Source organism: Thermobia domestica, chromosome 5 (assembly GCF_964235325.1).
Source record: "Thermobia domestica chromosome 5, izTheDome1.hap1.1, whole genome shotgun sequence".
NCBI lineage: Eukaryota > Metazoa > Arthropoda > Insecta > Zygentoma > Lepismatidae > Thermobia > Thermobia domestica.
In genome coordinates this window covers 149,112,697-149,134,752 of record NC_137458.1, presented here as the reverse complement: position 1 = coordinate 149,134,752, position 22,056 = coordinate 149,112,697, and the positions used below count along the sequence as shown (strand labels likewise).

Genomic DNA, 22,056 nt, shown 5'->3' with positions numbered 1-22,056 from the left:
AGCTCTCTTTCTAGGTTAATTATTACCTGAGCTACTGATGTTTAAAGTGCTGGCTCATCCCTTCAGGTGTTCGTCCTGAAAAGGTTAATTATATAATAACCTTTAGAATTTTATTCATGTTTGATTATATACATGTCCTTCCCAGTTATAATACGTAGTAATCATGAACATTTTAAGAAATTTAATGACTTTTTCTTTTCTTCACTTCGGGGCAAAAATGCGAGAAACTGAATAGTGAACGTACCTAGAACAAAGCTTCGGAAGATAAAGCTGTCTAATGAAGTTATGCATCTTTCTGACACTTCTGTCTAATCGCAGTATTACATTATTTCCTAAGAACTTTTCTCTTAAACATACTTTTTTTTTTCAGATCCAGTGGACCACTTAAGATTTGGGAGGTAATCACAGGCATCTAAGATCTCCATCCACCAATTGGCAAAGGGAACAGCAGTAGCGTCCTGCGCAGCCAATTTCTTGAATCCCTTTGAGTGCCACTAACGAACATGGAAAGTGATTATAGAAGGCAGAGCTGGATGTCGTAGTTCCTGCGGAAAGAGGGCGCGATCGCTACTGAAATCCATTGGTAATTTATGGCAGTGTGTGTGTGTGTGTGGAGAACATGCACCGTCAAGGAAAACCGTGCACAATTCGGTAGAAGGTTGGAAAATGGGTAGTACCTCGACGAAAATGAGGAGCAGTTCTGGAAGAAATGTGACAATGACAACACTAGTCATTATCACGGTGGAGGACCATCCAGGAGAATAAATGCATCACATTCTCTGAAATGGAGTCTGCCACAGGACTCACCAGAAACAATCTGCAGCGCATCATGCACAATAACTTACAGTTCGGGTAGGTCAGTGCAAGATGCGGATGGGTTCCAAAACTGGTCTACAGAACAAAACCAATGTCGTGTGGACATATGCAGGGAAGCAATGATACGATCATGATTCCGACAATTTCATGTTTAGGCTTATGATTGGTAATGAGACTTGTCTCCATTACGATGAGCTGACGACGAAGCACCAACAAATATGGTGGAAAACATCGTAACAGTCCACTGCCACAGAAATTTCAAACATCATCATCCGGGGAGCGTATGGCTACAGTGTTCTGGAACATGAAAGGCATTATCCTGATCCACGAATAACAGTGCAGTGTATGTGTAGATCCTCAGACATTTACATCATGGCATTAAAGGAAGTGGCCAATAAAATGGGCGAAAAGAGTGCTTCTGCAACATCATAATGCACGTCCTCACACCAGCTGATACCACTCCTGGCATCCTCCCTGCTCTCCGGACTTTATTCCTACCGATTATCACCTGTTCGGGGAAACGATAAAAAAAAAAAAAATGCATTGTCGTCGGTTTGCAGAAGTAGCATGGGTGCATGGGAACCCAAACAATTGGTTCCAGAAGGGTTTTCTGTAGCTGACACTGCTAGCAAATGAGCATAAAGGTAAAGTGAGAGTATATTGAGAAGGTGGAACATCAGTTGCTATGAAACCTGTATGAATATGTTTGGATAAATAAATGTAATCATTATAGTACAACACTCGTACTTACCTAAAATTTACCATAAAGAGCAAATCATTACAATGACCAAAATATGTCTTCTTCATACCAAGGTCGAAATAATTTTAAAAACGCAACTATAACTTGCCAACAAACTGACACATGACACTTTCAGCATTGGACCACTACACACAATTCTAATTTGTTGCAGCAGTGCACCTGATTTCTCTCTTCATTCATATTTGAGCTTGAATTATTATTTTAATAGATTTGATGTACACTCATGTCCAAAATTATTGTCGCATGTCCATATATATATATATATATATATATATATATATATATATATATATATATATATATTTAAATATAAGTTGATAACGAATTCGCTTGGTACTTCTTATAATGTTATATGTCTATAATCAGCGAAGACATGTAGCAAATTTCAATAAAATTTTCTTGTCCATTTAGCAACATTTTATTTTACTCATTATAATTTTCGTTTTTATAATTCTTTTCCTATGAAATTTACCACAAATATACATTTCCCGATTATACACATAGTATCGTTATTAAAAGTACCCTGGAAAAATCATTATCAAATTATATTCATACAAGAAGATAGTTATAGATATGCGACCATCATTTTGGACATGAGTGTACATCATAATTACAAAAGGTCATCCCAAAATTAATGCCTCCAACGTAAAACTTCTCGTATCGTATTGGATTCTAATGAAACCTCAATAGCAATACAATGGTACTAATGCTCGTAATTTATTTGCAGGTAACTAAAATTAAAACACACCCACACACACACACACAACACAAAAAAAAAAGAAAAAAAGAAAGAAAGAAGCCAAACTCTGAAGGCAGGATACCGAAAGGAGGCAGTTGACATTGACAACGGTAGAAGATGAAGTTCCAGGAGAGGGAAACCTTAGTGGTAGACTAAACATATAAATGGAAGACGCGCAATCAAAATGATGGACGAAAATCGAAGAAAAAAAAGTACGTGATCTGATTAGACAGAACCAGTATTTTATTATACAGATTTGTGTGAAGTGATTGGTTGCAGACATAATGCCATGTCATAGAAACATTATTTCATGAATAGGATATATAGAAAAAAAAAATCGGCACCAAGTGGATGCCGAGTATCTAATCCCGGACAATATACACACACGGTGGTCGTGCAAAAACCAACTGAAATGTTTTGAAAAGAAAGACGAACTTTTGAGGAAGTCGGTTACAGGAGATTGAACCAGGGTCTAAGACACTCAAATCAAACGTGCGTCAATGAAATGGCATTCGTAGTCTGTTATCAAAACACACACAAACACAAAAATACCAATCACACGATCCGCACAGCACGTAGTAACTCATATTCTGGTGTACATGGTGTCCAGTACTAGTAGGTATGTAAAAGCTCGAAGAAAAAAAAAAGTTGGGAGGGAAGGTATTCAATCAAAAATAAGGCATATTCTACTGGGCAGTATTCCTCTACACCGATAATATCCGTTATACATGTTATGGAAACGTCACAAAACCACTGTGAAAATTGGGTCTTAAGTAATGATTCAACCACAATCTTGATTTAGCCTCCTCTGACTTCCATTTATTTACTTCTACCAAAAACAACCTTCCTGAGCGTCTTTTGCAGGACTAGGAATAAATTAAAATCGCTGCGAACACATGCGTCAAAAAATAAACCCAGAAATTATTCCATAGTGGATTTTGGAATTGCGTTGAATAGCGCTAGAAATGTGTCGAAAGCAGAGGACAATATTTGAACAGCCTTAATAGGTACTCATTATATGCATCTATTTTCACATTAACTTTCTACTTCTTCCTTATCACAGATTTTACACCGGAGGATGCATTACTTTCGAAATGATCTTTATAATTCAGTTCTATTTCTATATTATTCTTTACATATTAAAAAATAAGCTACGAGCTCATCGCAAATAATGAGTTCACGGGGAAAAATTAAGATCCATAATTTAATGAAATGTGTGTGGTCGCACTTTATTATTATTATTTAATACAAATAGCAAGAATTCACAAATATTGGAGTCTAAATCAAGTATACAGGGTCATATCCAGAAGTATTAAGACCGATTTTTTCCCACGCGCGCGAAGCAATGGAGGAAGGGGGGCTGCAAGGCCGGATGTTATGGAAAGGAGCCTTCGGAACAGGTGTCGACCGGCGGCAGTCGCCTGCGTGCGTTAGTTGAGTGTGGACCACTGTGTTAGTGACCTGTTGTGACGCCTCGTCGTCAGTTGCGATGGAGCGAAATTTGGAGCAGCGGTACGCCATCAAGTTTTGCGTCAAACTGGGAAAATCAGCGACCGAAACCAAGGACATGCTTACGCAAGCCTACAAGGAGGATACCATGAGCCGCACAATCACCCCGTAAAAAGAAGGCCAGAATGTCGAAATCGAAAGTGAAATCTATGTTGATTGCATTTTTTGACCGTCGTGGCATTGTCCGTAAGGAGTTTGTACCTCCTGGACAGAGTGTAAATGCAAGATTTTCCGTGGAAGTGCTCACACGGCTGCGAAATCGGATCACACGCGTGCGACCAGACCTGGTGGGGAAATGGAAGCTCCACCATGTCAACGCGCCGTGGCACGGTGCGTGGATTGTGAGGGGTCTCCTGACCAAATTCGGCGTTTCCACGTTGCCTCACCCCCCTACAGCCCTAATATGGCACGGCCGGACTTCTTCCTGTTCCCCCATATCAAGGGGCATCGTTTCGACTCGGTGGAAGCGGTCCAAGCGGCGACGACGAGGGCGCTGAACTGCATCCCGGAGGGCGACTTCCAGGCCTTCGCGACCTGGAAGGCTCGCTACCAGAAGTGTGTGAATGCCCAAGGGGCCTATTTTTGAAGAGTATGAAGTCGATGTACCAACATGTTCAATATTAAAAAAAAAAAAAAAAAAAAATAATAATAATAATAATAATAATAATAATAATAATAATAATAAAATCAGTCCTACTACTTCTGGATACGACTCTGTATGTAAGCAAGAAAAACAGAACTACTAGATTAACCACACAATTAAATTGGACACACTATCTCTCCTTCTCAGCATTCCTCATTTAAGATAATAACCAACTCACCTGCTTCGTGTCTTGGAACGAGATCTGGATCTAGATCTTGACTTGGAACGGTCGGGAGTTCGTGATCTGTCACGTGACCTGGATCTTTCCCTTGATCTCTCACGGGAACGGGAACGAGACTTCGGACTGCGTGATCGAGAACGAGACGGCGATCCTGTCCTGGACCTTGTCCTTGAGCGGGTGCGGCGATCTCTGGAGCGACTGCGGGATCTTGAACGGGATCGGGAGTAAGACCTGTAGTAAATATATTGTCAAATATTTTTTCACAAACCTACAGCCTAAGTTTTTTTTTTTTTTTCTTTTCCTTTTTTCCCCATTTGTACGTAGGCACCTCCCTGCACCCAGATATATTTTCGCTGGGATATGCCATGTTCTAATAGTCTGAAAAATATAAACACCCATTCATGATATTTTAAACATTTGCGTGTACTTAATTCCCCTCCCGCTACTTGCCCCCTTAAGCTACAATTTCCTGTTTTTCTATGAAAAATTGTTTATTCCCTGAAATTGAATTTTATGGTATCTCCAATACTTACTCTTACGATGTTTTTCAAAATACTAGACATATATATTTACTTCCGAAATTAAGGAACTAGACAATTCTATTAGATATATTAACGCTAGAATCTTCCCATAATACATACTTTAGGACCAAGTTTTGTTACAGATTCCCTCTTCTGAAAAGCATATTTATTAAACCTTTTGTATAAATGAATGGTTAAAAATTTGGTCGTATCTTTTGTGATATTTATATCAAATTTCAAGCACCATTAAAAATCTAGCAACAAAAAATGCCCACTAGGATTCTTTTTAAATAATAAAATCTGTATATAAGCACATGCTTCTGTAAACGAGGTAACTACTTCCTAAGAACTTAACAGAAAAATCCAAGAATTTTAGAATAAATCTTCTCTAATAAACCCATAAATTTCCAGGTTAAATTCCTGATAACTATTGAATAAATTAAAATCCATTTTTAATGTGCTTATATAACAGCATCTTAAGCTAATCACAGCGTCAAGAAGTTAATCCTACGATAAATGATACACAATACAATAATCCAGTAATCTATCCTTCACAGTAAGAAACGGCATTCTGATGGAGAAAACTTACTTCTAAGTAACGCTCCATGCTTTATTAGTTTATTGGAATTTGATGTCCTTCCAAATAGTGGTCTCGTTCGAAGGCTATATGAAACGAGACCATCTGTTTGAAGTGGATTCGAACCACTCTTTGGGTTTGTAGCCACGGCATGTAACCCTACCGAAAATCGAATTCGGAAAAGTGCACTAACCACTCGGCTACATTACATTAATATCTGCAACTAAGTGAAATAATCCTACGAAAATTCGATTCCGACCCGATTCATTACAGCAGCATTGGGCATGTTTTTACATATAATTACGTTGCACTGATTCTATACAACAGTCTTCTGCAACATTAACCAAGTAACACCCGAACTTCCCGCGTATCAAAATTATTTTAATTTTAGCATGAGTCTTCAACACTTATTTTCAGTAAATAAGTATCCATGAAATCTCAAACTCCTACGATATTGTATTTTATACTTCCTTGGTTCTCTATATTTTTTGGGAGGGCGGGGGGAGAGGAAGCCTTCTCTGTGAATACCCGACTTTTTGTGTGTGATGTGTAATAAGCGCATCGGCATCCAACGCCAGTATTTCTGGGTATCTAAACCACAGTTGGGAAACACGATAGCTCAGTGGTAATTACTGACCTCTATTGAAAGGAATCCAGTTTTGGCCCTTGCCATATGATTTGTTGTAGATAATTGTATTCAAGAGCTGACTTTGGGCTGCTTCTTCCCACACTCTTGCATATTAACCACTTTCATCTTCTTCAATCTTTAAATAACAGCCACTCCTTGCCTGAAGTTAATATTTCATTTCACTACTTGATGGAATTCACCACCTCCCAATTTAAGCAGCTCCCAAACGGCCTCACGACACAAGATCAATAGTGAAAATTGTCAAATCTATCAAGCAATCGAATCCGGGACCACACAAATCATCCATCTGATTAAACGGAGCTCACTTTTGACTACACTATTCACTAAAATGTCTGCTACGCCAACACTGCATATGTTGAGTAGGAAAATTAGGGATAGGTATTAAAACGGCATGTCGTCTCAGTGACAAAGTTTGCTTAGGACTTTCTCCTTCACCATGTGCAAAGAATGTCGAGAAAAGTGCTTACATGTCTATCCTAATATGTGTGGGAGTTTTTTCAAGGATTTTGGCGCTCTAATGCAATACATATTTTTAATCAAAAAGTATTATTAATGTACAGTATAGTACAATATAAGATTACGAGTGGGAAGCGTTACACACATTTGTACCAAACGAGAAGTAGCTGCGTGGGATTAGGATGGTGGACCGACTGAATCGTATGTCATATGGTATGAAGTATAAAATTCTGCATGACTAGCTGCATTACGTAATTTAAATCCTTGGCTAAAGAGGAGACTAATGTTTATGAACTTCTGCATAATCGACGGTTGTTCATAAACTTTTGCAACTACAAACCATATATTACTGTCCCCAGTCTAAGACGAACTGTACTCTCCATTCTCTACTTTACGAGCAATTACCAGAATCACACTTTCAATAAAAATACACCTACTGCTGCCATATATTGTCCTTATTTCCACGGCTTCTACTAGTTCTAGAGAAAAAAAAAAAGGTACACGTAATCCATGACTCAGAATGATAAAAAACACAGCTGAGTAGCAGCGGGGAATAAAAAGAAATTCGTATTAGTGTGATTGCACTGTACAAGTGAAATACAACACCAGTGGAAATTCGGGAGCCCTAAAACTTTTTTTTTTTTTTTTTTTAATGCGTAACTCTTTGAAGGGAGATGGTTATTTACACTAACCACCTTTTCTCATATTTCTTGTACACTTTAGTGCTGATGGTTAGGTACGCAAACCACTGAACTAGTTTCCATATTTCCCAATGGACGGTATAAGCAGCAACCTGGAATAGCAGAATATTTCTCTACTGAGAAGCATGATAAATAAAATAGCACGCCAATCGCCTTTTTCTGTCCTTCAAAGAGGTAACGCGCTATTAACCAATATCGCTTATAGTACAACAGTTTGACAACGCGAAACAAGAACATAAGCAGCGATTAATGCCTTGGCCGAATAATTCCCATAAATCTAGTCAGGAAGCACAAAATCATGGCCAAGGAAATGAAAAAGCTCATCTCGTACCAGGACGTGGAATATTACGGAAGATTATACTGAGGTTTGAAGCCTACCGACGAAAGACTTGTCATCGCCTTACAGCATGTTTGCACCCATAAGAGCAATAAGAGCAGAGAGAAAACAAGCAAAACGTCGGTACCGCAAACTCCTTTTCACAGATGAAAATATTTTTACGAGGAAAAAAAAAAAAAAAAAAAAAAAACCAGCACCGAAACTATTAAAGAAAGCACACGGTTCTCAGGTCGTTGAGATAGGAAAGGAGCATCACCCAGCTTCAGTGATGATTTGTGGGCGGGGGGGGGGGGGTCATATAAGAGTGTCATAATTGCATTTCTGCACGCAGACTTAAAACACATGGCGCAAACTATATCTAAGCCGATGCGTTGGAGACATTTGTGTAGCCTTACGCAGCATATTGTTGAGAAGCAGGGAACACTTCAAGATTCCACACCTGTACATAGGGCAAAAAAAAAAAAAACGACAGAACTCTGGCTGGCGTCGCACGTGATAATTAGCATTCAGCAGTCCCAATCTTGATCCTTGAGATACCGATCTTGTAACATTTTAGAGCCAGTTCTAAGCCTCATCGTAATCTTGAAGCTCTGATAGCAATTTGGTGCAGACAGCAATATCCATACCATTGCAAGTGGTACATGCGGCGATAAATGAGTGGCCAGACCGTTTGTGGAGGTATGTAAAGGCCAAGGGTGCACATATTGCATAACTATATGTTGGTCCAAATGCTTTGTAAGTAAGTACTTCACACTATAAATTACCCTGCTTCGTCAATGCCTTATATACTAACTTAACTTTCTCAAAGACAGACTATTGGCAGCTTTAGATACTTCACACAACGACTTCAACAATTGCAAACTTCTGTAATAGGCCATATTGAAGTACTTGATCGACCTTTAACCATGACAAGAAAAAAGCGGTGGGGTGGGGCTATATAGTGGCCACACTTGGAATTTAAGTTTTTAATCATGGAGATGTGCGTGATCGCTCATTTCATGAATTTGAGTCTTTAATCATGGAGATGTGCGTGATCGCTCATTTCATGTTATTTATGTCACTAACTTTCTAAAATATTTGTTCGTATGAGGTAAATCAGTCTCCTGTTTCCTTTGTAAATATTAAGACCTCAGTAGTAATTCAGAATATTACACAGAGCTGACTAGGCTTGAACAGGAGAGAGACAGATATTAAGTTCAGTTACATCAAAATTAGCATGGGGATGTGTTAGTAAACTGGACAAATAAAAAATTATTGCAATGAAACCATTGGTAGGCATGTTTATGCATCTGGTATTTATTGCACCTAAAACTAATGGGTTGTGTGCTATGTATTATGTTTTCTGCAAACCCCTTACAGATAATAATACTCATACTAACACGAATTGCAGATATAGATCAGCTTTTATATATATACAAGCGGTTTGTAGTTGCAAACAAAATATGACATGGAAAGTTTTATTTTAAAAATTAAACAAAACCTCTCAATAATAAAGTTTCGTTTTAAAAGAAGACTGACGTTTTAAAACACCTTTGATCGACACTGAAATGAGCAGACCTATCGTCCTTCCAGGGTTAAAGAAAGAAAGGGAAAAAAGTCTGAAGTACTCTAGTTAAACACTGAACGATGTTATGTTCATAAATGCTTCATAAAGAGAAATGATCGGATAATTCGGACTTTGCCTATTAAGCTTTTGAAGTATGTTCTTCATTCATTGTCCTAATATTTAAATTACGTTAAACTTTCAAACTGGTAGTTAATATCGAACTACACACATACACAAATTAGTTCCCCCTGCCTTAAGGACAAACGATAACGAGATACTCACTCATTAACTTTTCACGCGAAGGAACCTTGTAATTTCACTTCATTACTATTCAACACAGATAAAAAGAAAAAAAATAATTTCTCGAAAAGTCTCAAAGACAATCTATCTGCTACTCCCACAACCCGTCAGCAACCAACTTTCTGAACCCTTCATTGAGCAAGGTTGGGGGTGATGCAATTAAAGAAAAAAAAAGAAAAAAAAATCAGCTGATATTCTTTCGAAAGAACTACAGATGTAATATCATGGGTGATTTTTGTTTGTTGTTCTCTAGCAGCAATTTATATTATACTTGTATGGGTTTCTTCCTTCTCAGTACATGAAGAATGACAGCACACAACTTATATATAATTTTAATCATTGGTTCTATTTTTCAATTTTAGTCTACCTACGGCCTCACCAGAATAACCACTTCAAGAAGTACCGTAAGTGAGTAATTTCACTATGTAACCTGGAGTCGTTCAAGCAAAATATAGCGCACAATTTTGAGTAAAAATTGATTTCTGCCAAGAATTCATTACTTTTTAAAATGGATTTTGAAAGCGTAAATGCAACTTTTTATTAAACGTCTGTTTACACTATACAAAATTAGTCGACTAACAGATGTATATTTCAAAATGCATGAATGCAAGACAATCCTAAATGTCAACAAGATAGCGAACAAGGTGGTAGACGATCCCAAAGCGTCCCAACTAAAATTTTCTCATCCATAAACTGAAATCTATGGACCATTTTATCATTATCGTTATTAAATATGGAACTCTTCTGTAAACTACTCTCCTGACCAAAACCACGCTAACATTTGTTACCACAAACACTTGATTAGTACTCGCCAAGTGAACTCTCATGATGAACTATCACGCCACTTTTAACTTTAATTTCTCTCGGAACTAATGCCACGCCATTATTGTATCGACCTTTGACTGAATCTTAAATAACGCTTACACTTAAAATAACGCCTCCTACATGCTGCACTATTTAATCACTGCGCCTTTAGTCGTATAAAACACGCACTAATGCTGGACAATTAGGACCGCAGCCTTGTGCTACTGGGTTCATATATACCCAAGAATACGAAGAAAACCACAAAATAGACAGCAGTTGCTGGCACCTGAAACCAATAAGTAAGGTGAATAAAACAAGTCACAGCAGTGACTTTTCCATTCTATCTCTAGTGAAATCAATCATTGTGCTAAAGCGAGACTCGTTCTAATCCTACTAAAGAATAACCACAGCAAACGGAAAATAAGATACGCGTAAGATTGTCGCCCTGAGCAGACCTTACTTACTAGTAACTGCCACACCTGATTTGACGGTTAATTTGCCAGTAACATCCGACCTCATAAAATATGGTCACCTGAAGCCTAATGTAACAACGAATAAAAACACGAACTACACAACATTCAATATTGGCTACAAGTAGAAAATTTTGTAACGCTTCAGTCAAAGTATATTATCATCCATAGTAAATCATACACAACTCTATACATATATACAACTTCAATTTGAAGATCTGTTCTATCAAAAGGCTTTAGTTCCCTTTCTTAATCTACGAATATATTAAACACGGATATTACTTAAATTCAAAAGTCAAAACCAAAGACGACTTTTCTCTTATATCTCTTCTGATTATTTCGGATCTCTCAATACAGCACGTACCTTTAATATTTTAATTCCGGTCTATCTCTTATGCTTAAAGCTTCGCTTTCTCAATTCTATCCATCAAAGAATTCCTTCCTTTCCACAAATCACCATTAGTGCATCAAGAGCACTTAGCGAACTCAATATACTCTTTCCTTCTCTCACACACATACATACATATATATTTATACGCACCCACACACCTGTGCTCCAAAAGCCAAACCTGTCTCCCAAATTCACTGTTATAGCACAATGCCTGCATCTAACATGGCATATCCAGTTTCTTTTACTACTATTTTCAGCTTGTCGTTATTACTTGTGGGATCTCGCAAAGGCGCAGCAAAATTAAAAGTGACCTAAAAATCGCCCAGCATGCAAGAGTTCAGTATTAAAATGATGAGAACATTACTGATGCTAAATTTTAATAACTACACGATATTTAAATAGTGTGGGTTTTCAAAGTATCTATTTTGTTGCCTATACGAAAATTATGTACAATTGACCAGTATCTGAAGTGTATACCGCAACACAGTAATCCAGCTGTCACAACGGTCAATACAACTTACATGCCTCATATTGACCCCTTCTAAAAACAAACAAACGAACGAATTTAATGCATAAGTTTAATTACTTTACATCAAACAATAATAATGATAATAATAAGTTTTAATTTTTACAGTAAAATTACTGAAGAAATATTCAAAACCAACTTAAATTAACTACTACCCTACACAAATGATACTCAAGATAAAATAATATAAACAGTTCAATTTTTCAATCAATTTAGACTTGAATTCAAAAAGAAAAAAAAAATCAGAAGGTTGAATAAGAGGCATGTAATAGTAAAATCCAACTTGTGAGTTTCAATGATTTTAAATGATCCAGACAAGAGACCCAAAAACCTCCATTACAGTTACGCAGAAAAGTATTCCATTCTCCCATCACCTACAGCTTAGTCAGCTGTTCTACTGTGTTGCATTGATCGACAGTCCTAAATCTTTAGATCGTGAGCCCAGTTTTTTTTATGAATACTACTATTATTACTTTTTAAAGTTAAAATTTAAAAGTAAGAGAGTTTATCTTACTGTTTGCAACAATTAGAAGAAAATTGCATATTATACATGCATGCAAGAAAATATATGTATATTTTTAATGGTCTGAGATGTTAATATTTAAAATAAAATATATATCTAGCCAAATTTGTCTTTCAATCTATTAACACAATTATTAGATTAATTACTGAACTCACTTATTGAAAAGAAATAATTTAAAGGAGTTACACCATCCCATTGGTAAGCTGCTTTAGGAGGAACCAACTGAAGCTACGAGGGTTCAACTTGTTTGACGTGTTCTTGTAGTGTGGGACGTGGCTACGCAGGATGCGTCGAACCAACCGAAGAACCAAAAGGACAAGGGAAGACTTAGAACTGCGCTGACAAGGCATCCCGATCTCCGCTCATGGAGAGATCGCATGCAGTCAGATCAGATGATAATTCTCTGCTGAGAAACTAGATGACCTTGCAGAACTGTGTTATACTATGCTGGTTATTAGACTGAAATCAAAGTTGCAGTTCACTGCAACGCTATTTCTGGCGAATAAAATTCGAGCTACGATGCTGTCACAATCAGGCAAAAAAAGATGCTGCATCTGCCGGAAGCTGATGCGATGAAAAACTACGGCGCTAACAACTCGCAACTTTCACCGATGTCTCTGTAGTTCTTAGAAGTCACCCAATTTGTAGTTACTCTCGAAGACTCTAGTTGTGTATTTTGAAGGCCATACATTCAGCCGTTCTTCCTATAAAAATGTCAGGAATACATTATCACCATTTTGTCTATTTTTCAAAAACAATGATTTTAATATAATTTTGCATGGGTAAAATAAACATAAAATTCTGTTCAAATTACATAATTAAATCTTAGCAGCAATAGGATAAAAGTTATGCATTTTCTTTTCGAAAGAAATTAAGACTTTACAGAAAAAATTAACTCGCCTTTCTAGATGATTGCAATATTTCTTTCATTTCTAGCTCATTACTTACCTGCGCCGCCGCCGACTGTATCGATAACAGTCACGAGCATAGTGACCACGTTCACCACACTCGTAACAACGATCTTCAGGATGAAATGGCCTACCACGTCTCACAGGAGGACCACGAAATCTTGACTTACTCATTCCAGTGGACATTTCAACACGTACGCGACGACCGCATATAGTCCTGAAAGAAAGAAACAACATGTGTAATTACAAATAAACACAAAACAAATGGCTCCAAAGATGACCACAAAACGTTATTTATTAAAATGCTGTACCTATTTAGAGAGGTTAACTAGCAACAGGGGAAAAAAAGTAAAGGTAATTTGCTCCTACATAATTCATGGCTCCGAATAAACTAAAGCCATTTGTCATAGCATTACTCACGCCACCGGTACAAATTCCTATATTCTTAACACACCTCCGTGTTCTTGAGAACAGGTAATCATCTGAAGTACTTCAAGAAAATATTATTCCTCTTCTGCGGGCAACGATATTTGAAGAATGTGAAGGATACGTATTAATACAAAAGATGTGAACATTTACTGTTCGGAGTTAAAAAAACTACTGTGTATATTATTAATCAGTTAAAGGGGAACAAAAATACGGTAACGTCTCTAGACCAAAGGTGCCCACGTGGACTAACCTCATTTAAACTCACTCTCACATCAATTCGACCTCACAACGAAACATTTTTTTTCGACATCACGCTCCCTTAATCTCACGCCACTCTCAAACTCAACATCCTACTCTCAACGTGTTTTCGATATCACGCTCACTCAACTTCAGGTTGACATCACTGATTAGATATCACACTCACTTGAACTCAACTCAATAATACATCACACTCACTCACCCTCGCGTTGACCTCATTTCGACCTCGCCTTCACTTAACGGTATCCACACATCACTGAAACTTCGACTTTCTGGAAGTAATATTTTATGCCTTCAACGTTCAACGCAGAGGATGGCCCATTTCTAAGTATGATCCATTTATTCTGGAATTTGATTTTCGGGAAAGATTATGTCGACTAGATTAGGAAAATTCCTTTTGCAGGCTCATGTTTGAGTACATGTATTTCTCTGCTTTATCTAGTGGAGGAAAAAAAACTACGATGAATTTCATTTTCAAGTTTGCATTACATATTAAGGAATTTAACAGGGTCGCTTAATCTGCGGGAAGAATGTAGACAAAGTATTTGGGAACAAGATCCTGAGACGAATATTCGGATACAAGAGGAACAAGAACGGGGAACGGCGGAAACTTCGTAAAGAGGAGCTACATAATTTATACCGATTACCGAATATTGTTAGGGTCATCAAATCTATGAGGCTCAGATGGGCCGATCAAGTTGCCAGAATGAAAAAGTACGAAATGCAATCGGAAAATGACCATTAAGAAGATCCAGGCGCAGATGGGATGATAAATAGATCTCGCAGAAACAGGAATACAAACTGGATCCAGTTGGTTAAGGATAGAAGTCAATGGAGAACTTTCGTGAAGGCAGCATTAAACATCCGAGTTCCATAGGCCATATTGTTAGTTATTAAGTAATTTTCAATCATTTCAAGTGGAAACTACATCATGTAGAATTCCGAAGTCATCGTTGTTACAATCTGAAATGATCTCTCAATGAATTTTTATTTCCTCATAAACTAATTTCTGTTTCATTCCCGATTTTAGTTTCTAAGTCTTAAATTTCCAAAAAATGCGTTCATCAGAGTTGCCTACGAGCTACGATCGAGCCGAGAAACCTATCAAATTCTCGTTTCGTTTCGATTCACACATTCTTTCTGATTTCGTCTCGATTCTCGGAACCCCTTTCATGATTTTGTTTTGTAAATTTATGCCCGATTTTCTTGATTACTCTAAAGGTTATCAGAATTCTTTGCGTCACGAGAAGTTCACGAAAGGTGTGATACAACATATAACCATATTTGGTATTGAAATATATTGTGGAATGACTTTCGTATCTTTCAACGTTGGTAACTGCTCTTCATTCTGCTTGTTTAATCAGCTCTTTTCCTTTATTATGAATCATAAAACAATATTTGAGATGTAAAACTTGGCTGACTAGTGCTGCCTACACGACTCGAGAAATTTCCCGTCTCGTCATTTCGAGAGGAGAATGTTCTCGAATTTGATAATGCACTTCTCGTCTCGTTTTCGAAACGAAACAAATATCTCGCCCCGCTAGAACACTAGTATTCAATTAAGTGACCTACAGAGTCTGAACACTCACTATTTCGCCTGGCAAATGACCTGTAAAAACAACCTATTATTACTGTGGCAATTTATATTTTTGTAGAATTTTATTTCCGTAACCACAATTTACTGTTTTTCCTATGCTAACTTGGTTCAAACCACCGATCTTAGTCTGCAAAAATCATTATTCCACTTTTGAGACAATCATCTTATTAGAAGACACTGGTAGAAGGTTAAATCTGATCAAAGAATCCCTGCTGCGATCCCATGTAAACTCTGTGAACTTTTTTTTTTCCTAACTTGTTCTGGTTTCAATTGATAAATAGCTGTACAAATGTTTGTCACTTCCGAAGTAAAAAATCGTCATTTCCATCTCGGTCTCATCTTGATAACCTCAAAATAATTTGTGTGAAATAAAAAATGAGTGAATAAGCCGTATAATCTTCATAACCTGTATTCTCTTACTTTTCCACATTATTCTCTGTTGTGAAATCATTGTATTTTGTATCTCCCTTCATTACCAAGTGGCCACCGTTTGTGTTTGCTGCGTGTATGACTGCAGGTTCAATCCCATGAGTTGTGGCGTACAGAAGAATTCGTCAAGGGGAGTTCAAGCTCCTAAATTTGTATAATTTCAGGCGTTTGTCTATATATCTTAAAATGATAAATGTTTAAGTTTGAATAATACCTTGGTCAAAGGAGAGTGAAAACACCCCTTATGTATACCACTGATCATGAATATACGAAATCTTGAATAGAAGTAAATCTATGATTCTACTTTAAACAGTAGTTGTTCTGTCGTGTAGGGTCGGTTCTGGAACGTGACATTATACTTCAATATTAGCTTATTTCCACCCTGTTAAGGGCATAAACAGCACTAAATTGCATCGTAATGCATATTAGACGCTTGAATTTTTCATTTATCATATTATTATTATTCTTTGACTGCTGTATTCGCCACAAAAATGACTGACAATTACTGGTAAATTACAACTACTGTAGGTATTATTACATAGATTACTCATATTGTTAATTTACGCGCCTTTGGTACGGAAAACCATGTTCAATTTCAGGTAAGAGCTCATGTGTTCAGATTTCACGTCAAGCTGTAGACCCATGTCTAACATTATCTTTGTACTGAACGAGACAATAAATTCTAAACTACTACAAAGTTTCAATTGTAAAGAAGTAACTTTATGTAGACCCTATATGCTCTTGGTACTGAAGGGAACATGCAAATCAGCCAGCGAACATGGTAAAGAGTGATTTGCAAGTATTCCTACAGCAGGTATTATGGCCCGATTCACAGGGTAGAGAACGCGTTCTTCTGTTAGTGGATTCCTGGAGCCAAACAAGGATAATGGATGCTCTTTACAACGAAACAGTACCCGAAGGTGTTGAGTTCTATAAGAATTTGATCCTGGCTAAATGTACAGGTCTGACAACCAGCTGCTGATTTTTTCTTCCATTCAAAACCATGGTAAAGTTCGTCACCGACACATTAATATCATCACCCAACGTTAAAGAGATATTGAGACAGTTTTCTGCGCATTCGGACATTTGTGTATTCCTAGTTTTCAACCAATCGATTTCAAATTTTGCTCCAAATTGCTATTTTCAAATGTGGATACGCCAGTGAACATCCAAGATCATTTCAAGCACTTTCGGAATATTGCTTCGGAAATACACTTGCAGAACTATGTTTTAAAGATGGCTGTGACCAGCTTGCCTTCATACGGTGCGCTCACTGCGAAAAATGCTTGTGTACTGACCACCCTTTACTCATCCGATCTTCACGTCCACTAGAACAGGTGCGTACTGTGCAGTTTAGCATTTGGCAACACTGCTTGTTCAATTCAGCCTGCTGCACATTCATTGCATCGTTGGTCGAGATAATTACACAGGTTGCCCATAGTAAGCACGTGTATCTCTGACAGTATGCTGCACTTCACACTGCTTCATAGTTGCAGCATTATTCAGTTTCCGTTTTGAAGGAATCTGCCACAAAGATGTATATCTTAAGTCGAACAGCATGTCACTGGTTGACAATGTTGTCAAACCTATTATGAAGTTGAAGTATTTCAAATGGCACAAAGTCGGTTTATTGCATATTTCGTACCCTCTAGTAATGCTGCACAACATATGTGAAGCACAGACCGTAATGTTGCAAATTATAACAAATATACATTTAACCGGAACAATCTCGATTCTCCCCACTGAACTTGATATAGTGTCCACAGTTTGCACCATTGCGCCACCACTTATATTTTTCTTTATTACTAATACTTTTCCAAATTTGTATTATTTAATATAACGCGTTACTTCAGGAAAATACATTTTATTGTAAGTTGGCAACACTGCTCAACAGATTGCAACAATATACATTTCGTTTCTACTTCTTGTCAATATATTAAGCTCCCAATATTTCTTCCGTTTGTCTTGCTCATTTTCATGATATTTTATTTCAAGTTGCATACTGTCCATTATATTCTATACTTGATTTTGCAAGTTCCAGGACCCCTAGCTCTTCTTATAGTTCCTAGAACTTAAATTTTGATGATCTTTATATATCTCATTATGTTCTCTCAGATGCGCTAGGTCTGCAACGGATCTGCGTGACAACCACACTGCCTGGTTGTTGGGTAGAGAACAAAACGCAGTTCGTATTTTACACACACAACAAAAGGAAAAGAACAGTGCTGCTAACTGCTAGTTCTTGGTATATTTTGAACTTTCTTTCAATGAACCTGTTCGGACCGACCGCCCTTCCTTGAAGATCTGGTCCTTAAATAGTATTTTTTCTGCTCCGGGGTTCAACCGACTTTTGTCAACCCTCGGAATTTCTTTTGGGAGGACAAGGGTATGTTTGAAAAGGAGCCGTTAGACCAGTGGCTTTTGCATGTGCGCGTTTCTATGATGTGAGCGTGTGGTCCTCTAGTGAGAGAGAGACGCGACATGTGTTTTTCTTTGTGGGTGTTTTTACTTCTTTCGAGTGAAAAATTATCTATCTAAAAACATTAAGAAACTTGCGAACAATTCAAAACTGAAAATAGCAGACAATAGAGCATATCGTTTTACATATTCAACTTTTATTCCTTCTTTAGCTGTATAATTTTGCATCTATTATTAATTAAAGCTTTAAAATGACAAACTGTCATTTGATGAGAAACTTATACATGGTCCTCCTTTAATGCAGGACGAAGCAAGAAGTGCAGCTTTGGTGAACTTTTATGAGTGTTTGTTTTCTTTAGTGTGAGTGACATTCAAAAGCAATCTAGAACATAAACATCAAAAAACGTACTTTGAAAGCAAAAATTAAACGACAGGAAAAGGCAGTGAGCCTGCTGTCTCAGAACAATGCGAACGCCATGTTGGTTCATGGCGGGAAGGTCAACAAGCTACAAGACTGTTCTTAACTTTTGAACGAAATAGCTGCAGTTTCCAATGATAAAGAGTTTATCAAAGAAGAAGAGGAGTTCGCAGAAATGGAGACTTGCAGCCCTAAGTGCGTCCCTAATGAATTTGCAAGCAACGACACAATCCCCTTCCAATAGTGAAGCTCAAATGTATAGTGAAATGAAATTACAGTTGCCAACTTTTAGCGGGAACTTAATCGAGTGGCTATCATTTAAGGACTTGTTTACTGCATCGGTGCACAACAACGAGAAGCTCTCGGACGTTCTAAAACTGCAGTACTTGAAAACAAGTTTAAAAGGTGAACCCGAGTAACTAATCCAGGCTATGCAAATTACTGACACTAATTATCAGGAAGCGTGGAACATTCTGAACTCTCGCTATCAAAACAAGCGCGAGATCGTGAACTCGATTTTAAAGCGGTTAATCACGTAACCGGTCATTCACCAAAAATCGGCTACCCAGGGTGTCTACTGAGTTTCATTTTCAAATTTCCAGTATATTTCGTATAACTATCAGCAAAATTCCAGTACCTAACACAATGATTTTTCTTAGAACTTCTTTAGGAATAATTACATTCTTGATGATTTCAACCTTGTAACTGTTTTACCATCAAAAGAATATTTTATTTGTAATAAATTTATTTAGCCTTTTTCTAATACAAATTATTTTTTTACATTTTTAAAAAGCCTCCCAACTTCCCTCACACCCTCCACTCCATACACTGCTTAAAATGTCTATTTACCACTTTCATGATTTTTCCAGTATGTGGATCAAAATCCCAGTATATTTCCATCGAATTCCAGTATAATTCAAGTATTTCCAGTGTCAGTAGACACCTTGCTACCGCACTGCGGAAATCAATCGATACGACGGTCGAGTGTACGCGTTCGTTAAAACTGATGGAACAACCCGTAGAGCATTGGCACGCTATTCTCGTGTACCACACTACCGAAATATTCGACAGTGAGTCGCGTTGCCAGTGGGGACTAGTGCAAAAAAAAAACAAAACGAGCAACCGTCATTTAAAGATTTAACGGACTTCTTAGATCATCGCGCGCGCTCGCAGTCTCCAGTGGCAGCAGAGGGAAGGCTATGCCATTGAGTGATACAATGAAGCAACGGGAAAAGAAACAAGCAGTGACACATCACACAGTGACTCAGAATGAACAAAGCCCCTGAGAGTTATGTAATGCTAAAAACACTCCCCATAAATGCCCTTAATTTTAAAAACGCTCTGTAGCAGATCGCGTGTCGTTTGTGAAGAGTAAAGAGCTATGCTTTAATTGTTTACGTGGATTCCTCGAAAGTACCTAGTTCCTCATCTAGTTGTGTGTGCCATAGGCGATACCACACATTACTCCACTATGATCGCAGTGAGACTCAAAGCGCGTCGGTTTCATCTGACGGAGAACAAACTGTTTCTTCACATGTTGCAGCCGAGAGAAACGCTCCGCATAGGTTGTAATCAACAGCAATTATAAAGGTGAAGGATAGAAACAATGTTTGGCGCCCATTTCGTGCAATGCTCGATTCCGCTTCCGAGACGTCGTCACGGAAGATTGTGTGCAGAAGCTAGGACTAGCAAAAGAAAAGACAAAAATAGTGATTTCCGGAATAACGGGTGCAGGTGTGGGCACCTCTCGTGCAGTGACGGATTTAGAATTTCAAGCAGTAGGTGACGACAGCGAAATTTTCAGCACCAGGGCAGTGGTTGTGCCCAAGGTTACAACTATTCTACCTAAGGCACCGGTTCCTGACTCAAGCTTGCGCAATCACTTAAGCGGTATCAAACTCGCAGATCCAACGTTCAATGTGGTGGGCCCTGTGGACATACTGCTAGGTGGAGTCGTGTTTCCTTAATTATTGTGTAGTGGAAAACGAAAGGGACCCATTGGTTCGCCCGTAGCGACAGAAACTGCCCTCGGTTGGATTGTCGCACGGAGCATCGCTTCCACTGGACGTAGTGTTACCGTTACATCCCACCATTTCTCTTGTGAGGTTGAAACCAGTCTGCAGAGGTTTTGGGAAATATAAGAGCTTCCGCCCCAGAAATATCTCTCACAAGAGGAGAAAAAGTGTGAGCAACATTTTAAAGACACACACTACCGGGACAAACACGAAGATTCAAGGTAAGTCTACCCTTCAAGGATAGTACAGACTCTTGGTGCATCTCGAGACATTACTGTTAGGAGACTTTTGCACAGCAAACGCAAGCTTGCAAAGTCACCCGCCCTACAAGAACAATATCGGGATTTCATGCGGGAATATCTTGAGCTTGGTTGCATGGAAATTGTGCCAACAAATGAAAGAAACGTTTCCTCAGAGAACAGTTGCTACTTGCTCCACCATGCAATGATTAAGTAGTACAACGACAAAATTAAGAGTTGTGTTTGACGCTAGTGCCAAAACGTCATCTGGTGTATAATTAAACCTTCTTACGTCCCTCGGGTCCATTTTGACCCAAAGCGATTTTTCAACTTGATTACCTCGGACACTATGTGAGCTATGATCATCATACTTCGTGACTTTTAGTTATTTTACCAAATGTGTGTTTTGTAAAAATTTGGATTCAAAACTCCATCCTGTTACGTCACAGTAGAAAAAGTTAACACAAGTTCCTCGGGTCCATTTAAACCCATTAGTTCAATGAATACTTAAGTGACTGAAAAATCATTATTGAATCGATTTCTGATGATAATATCCCCACAAAACAATGCAAAAATTATCATCATTAGTTATTGCACTGTCCGAAAATAATTTAGTTTCTTCCAGTATACTGTACTGGCAAAATTGTTTAGTTTTTTTTTTCAGATACCTTGTACTGGCAACATTGTTTACGTTTATTTTGGATTAGTTTTTATTCCTAGCATTGCTTGTGTCCTCGTTGTGCAGTAATTACAGTCTATTTTGGTGTCTAAAATGACTGCTTTGACACCAGAATAATTCAGATTTACTTTTTCTGACGATGAAGAAGTGACATCTGAAACGGAGGATCAATTATCAGTGCAGGATTCTTTGTCTTCGTCTTCCCTGTCTGATAAAG

At 37.9% G+C, this 22,056-nt stretch overlaps 1 protein-coding gene across 2 annotated transcripts in view; it reads right to left on the bottom strand.

Moving 5' to 3' along the window:
* LOC145686170 (serine/arginine-rich splicing factor 7-like) overlaps positions 1-22,056 on the bottom strand; it is a 56,119-nt gene that overhangs the window by 7,484 nt on the left and 26,579 nt on the right. Inside the window, exons 4-5 of one of the 2 annotated variants that reach the window (XM_081759187.1) lie at positions 13,398-13,574; positions 4,646-4,879 (exon numbers count right to left, since the gene is read on the bottom strand). In XM_081759187.1, coding sequence (XP_081615313.1) covers positions 4,646-4,879; positions 13,398-13,574 — 411 coding nt within the window. The remainder of the gene's footprint in view (positions 1-4,645; positions 4,880-13,397; positions 13,575-22,056) is intronic. The other variant, XM_081759188.1, reaches the window with a different exon arrangement.